The 4,046-nt window shown below is 44.2% G+C and overlaps 1 protein-coding gene across 1 annotated transcript; it reads right to left on the minus strand.

The window, feature by feature from the left end:
* Positions 1 to 872: 872 nt before the first annotated feature.
* On the minus strand, positions 873 to 2,773 carry LOC133044951 (SIN3-HDAC complex-associated factor-like). Its single transcript, XM_061126907.1, has one exon. The coding sequence runs from the start codon at positions 2,659 to 2,661 to the stop codon at positions 1,996 to 1,998; it is 666 nt and encodes a 221-aa protein (XP_060982890.1). The 5' UTR covers positions 2,662 to 2,773; the 3' UTR covers positions 873 to 1,995.
* Positions 2,774 to 4,046: the final 1,273 nt, after the last annotated feature.

Raw genomic sequence — 4,046 nt, forward strand, 5'->3', positions numbered from 1 at the left:
GAGGCCTTTCCCGGGGCTGTTTCATGTCCTGACCAGCCCCTAGCCTGACCTACTCTGATCTGTGAGCCTTCATGACCCTTAGAAATCTGCCTGGAGACAAGAGGGCATGTGAATAAGTGCGAGATTTGACTGTGAGCCCCGTTCAGGGGTGACTAGAATGATCTGACTGTCTGGCTCAGGCCGGGGAGCAGTGCCTTCACTTTGGGCAAACCTGAGACACTGTGGGCCATCCACGCTCGGTCCCCTTGTCCACCTAAGCCAGGCTCTGTGGGGGTAAGACTCAGCACCAGAGGGTCCTCAAATCCGGCTCACAGGTGCCTGACAGATGGCCAGCTCTCAGGACGTAGGGGGGAAAAAGGCCCCCTCTGCAGCAGAAAACAAGAACCCCCGTCTCATGGAAACACGGCAACGGGATGAGGAAGCTTACTGCACCTCGCTGATGTGAGGAGGCGGGGCGGAGGAAAGCGGCAGGAACTAATATCAAAACCCATCCAGAACAGTCACACTTCCGTGAGACTGCTCTGCTCCGCATCCCTGGGTGCTGTGAGTCGTGGAGGTGATTATGTTTCTAAAGGCCGGGAGAGGCACTATAGCAAAGCCTCACCGGTTTTCCCATCGAAGTCCTCCCAAGTCGAACAAATAGAATTCAGCATCTGCCCTGCTGGGTTCTGGAGTGATAGCATGAAAGCATTTAATTTCCTTCATTTTTTTTTCCCCTTGAGCTTTAAAATTAATGGAAATTTCAGCTTTTACTCCCTAATATGGGCATGTTTCTTTGGGTATAAAATAATGGCATTTTTTTAATCTTCAAAGTGTCAAGTTAGAAGGTGAACCACGTTTGTCCTGGGGTTTTTTTTTTTTTTTTTTTTCTTTTAGTAGAATTTTAATATAGAATGAAAAAAAACAAAAAACAAACCCAAAACCCTAACAGGTTAAAACAAGTCAAACAACCATTCTACACAGATAAAACCTTCACAAAGGTCAACTGAAGTAATCCAGAGCTAAAACTGAATTGTGCAGATTTTTCAGTGAAGTCACCAGTCACGTAACATAAATTATTTACACACTTGCAAGCCCTCTAAGAACTGTGCCCCAAGAAGCATTAACCTTTGTTGTTTTCGTGTGCCATCCTAAAGACTTGCACATTGTTATTTTTCAGATAATCTAACATTTTTAATAGAGAATGTTCTCTACCAAGTGGTAATGCTTTGGTACTATTCATATAGGATTGCTTATCCTAAAGACTTGACATTTCCCCAAGAGGAACTTTAATTCTGCTTTAAGTTTTGATTCTGCTTTTTAAGTTTCATATAAATTAAAATCTGTATCAAATATCAATATGGAGGGAGGTGACACAGGATGCAACATATACAGTCAGGTTACCTCTGCCTATTTAGAAATTGCTCCTTCAAGATATTCGCACCAGAGAGCTGTCTGTCCCGCTTAGTATTCAGTAGTACAGGTTTGAATCACCAGAACCTTGGCAAGACCTTAATATTTCAGTTATTAACAACTACCTCTAGGGGCAAGTCCATGTTTACTGAGTTATGACAAATTTATTATAATGAAGGAAAACAAGTGTAGCCAGCCATCTTAAAAAATGCCCCAACCACTGCTTCTCAAAATAGAAAGACTAAAACTACATACGTTTACCATACAACAAATCCCATCTCTGTCCCCTGAAAATTCCCCTAATTTCATTCATTAGAAGGGGATTTTTAAAAAAGACTTAAAGAGCACTTTACAGCAGCATTCAGCTTTCCTATGAAATACTCAGCATCTTAAATATTATGTACACTTCTTTTTTATCTCTTAGTAAGCTTCACTGGCTTCAGAGTTTGTGGAACTGGAGGAAAAATAACCCATTCAAAAGTATTCTACAAATCCATCTTTTGGCAGAATAGCAGGTATCCAAATTAAAAATAGGAGGGTCATTTTGTTGCTTTGTTTTCCAAAATTTAAATCATTTTTGCTCCCCTTCTACATAAAGCTTAGTCACCACTCCTGAGTGGAGATGGGCAGAGGCTCTGGCCCCTGCTCCTCCGGCTTCTTAGCAGCTGCTTTCTTATTGCTGCAGCAAGGCTTGAATAGATGTGTGTCGATGAGGACTTCCCCAAAACGGCCTTTATAGATAATGCCACAGCATATTTTCTGTCTTTTCCAGTATGTGAGATCTAAAAAGGAAAACACTGGCGTTCTGTTGGAGCCAGAAGCCATCTCTGTATCTGAGCCATCATCTGACTGGTTACTGTAACAGGGAGACTGAGCTGGAGAGGCACTTGAGGTTGTACTGTGAGCATCAGAATTGTGGCGTTTAAATTCCTTCTGCAGTTTACTGATCTGGTTACTTTTTATCCTGTTTCCAGATAGAGTTTTCACTTTCTTTGGTTTCAGTGTAGTCTTTAGACTGGGTCCTGCCCTTGCATCTACCACATGATTCCAGTTTTTTTTTGATCCTGCTGGCAATTTCTTCCATCTTTTCACAAGCAGGACACAGGCATTACAGATATCTCCTGAACGAGTCTCATGTAACCCAAAACAGCTCTGGAAATCCTTTTCATAGCGTTTACTGTCAGTGAACCGAGAACTGGAGGATTTAGCTCTGCAAATGCAGCAGCCCTCTATACTTCGGTACATCTTTGGCTTGGGAAAACCAAACATCTTTTCTTCTGGGCAATAGCCTTCCAAAAGCAGCCATTTCACGCGCAATAACGATACCGAGGGGCGCAGTGCACGCTAAGTCAACCCCCCCTTCAATCGCTCCCTCCTCCTCAACAGCCTTGTCTAGAAAGATTGTCTCCTGCAGTTCTCTGTCCTGGGGTTTTATACCACCTCAGCCTGGGGGCCAAGTAGCCCAAGGCTAAGAGGTCTTTGTCTGCAAAGCACAGGCTCACAGCCCAGGTGACCCTCCTCCCTGTAGCAGGGACCTGCCCTGAAATGGTAGGCAGGCTGGGGGTTGGGAGGGTGTGATCTGGGTTCCTGCCTTCCCCTGGGGCCACCTGGGGCCCTCATCCTTGAGTTCATTGCTGAGGCCTCACTTTCTCACTCACCTTTCAAGTTCATATCCATGGTGAGCTTCCAGTCTCCCCTCTTTAAACCAGGAGCTCCCATTTTGGAGAAAGCATGCAGTCTTCTCACTGGCTTCCTTGCTGAGCCCCCAGCACTCACTGGGGGTGACCATCCCCTTTTGAGAGAGGACCCTGACATCAGAAAGGTTAATTCCTTTATATGAGGTCATGGGGCAGGTGGAATTGGACTTGAACCAGACAATCTTGCCAGCGGTCAGACAACAACCAGCATAGACATCTGTGTCCATCATATAGGTGTAGAGAGCAGCAGGCCCCATCTACAGGGAGCACATCTCAGAGGATGGCTGCGTTTCCTCAGGCCTGCGGGCAGTGGGGCTGTGATTGATTAGTGATGTCTGCCAAGAGGAGGGGAGGTGGGGGTGGCCGCCCTTCCACCTTCATTACTGACACTGAGCTAAATAGACCTAGGGCATCCAATCAGCTCAGCCAAGGGAGTCTCCAGGAAAGAGGTTGAATTAACAGCGTCAACCTTGACAGGTTTTTTTTGAGCATCAAATTTGCTTTATCCAGAGGGACAGTGTCAGCCTTGCATCCCAGTATTTCTCAGACAGGTCCTGCAGACCCTGTAATTGTGTGACCTTTAGGGCACTCTGTAATATGCTTTGTCATTTTCTGGTTTCTTTCAGTAATAATCTTTTAACAATTTTTTAAAACAAATTGAAAGAAATCTGCTCTGTTGAATTGTTCATTTACAATTGAAAAGCATTTTCCATCCTCCGAAACATGATATTCTTCTTTTTTTTTTAATGTGAGATTCTTAAATCAGTAGATTTCAGCCAGGGTCTTCAGACACCTTGAAAACTCTGTGCAATTTCTTTGCCTCTGAAAGAAAACTGGCTTGAGCTTCAGAAATACTGATGGAACTGACGAAATTTCACCATAATAATGGAAAGAGAATGGACAGCTTTGCATTTCAAGATTCTCTGTCAATGTGTCTCAGAGGTACAAGGGGAAAAA

The sequence above is a fragment of the Dama dama genome, chromosome 23, assembly GCF_033118175.1.
Source record: "Dama dama isolate Ldn47 chromosome 23, ASM3311817v1, whole genome shotgun sequence".
Classification (NCBI taxonomy): Eukaryota; Metazoa; Chordata; class Mammalia; order Artiodactyla; family Cervidae; genus Dama; species Dama dama.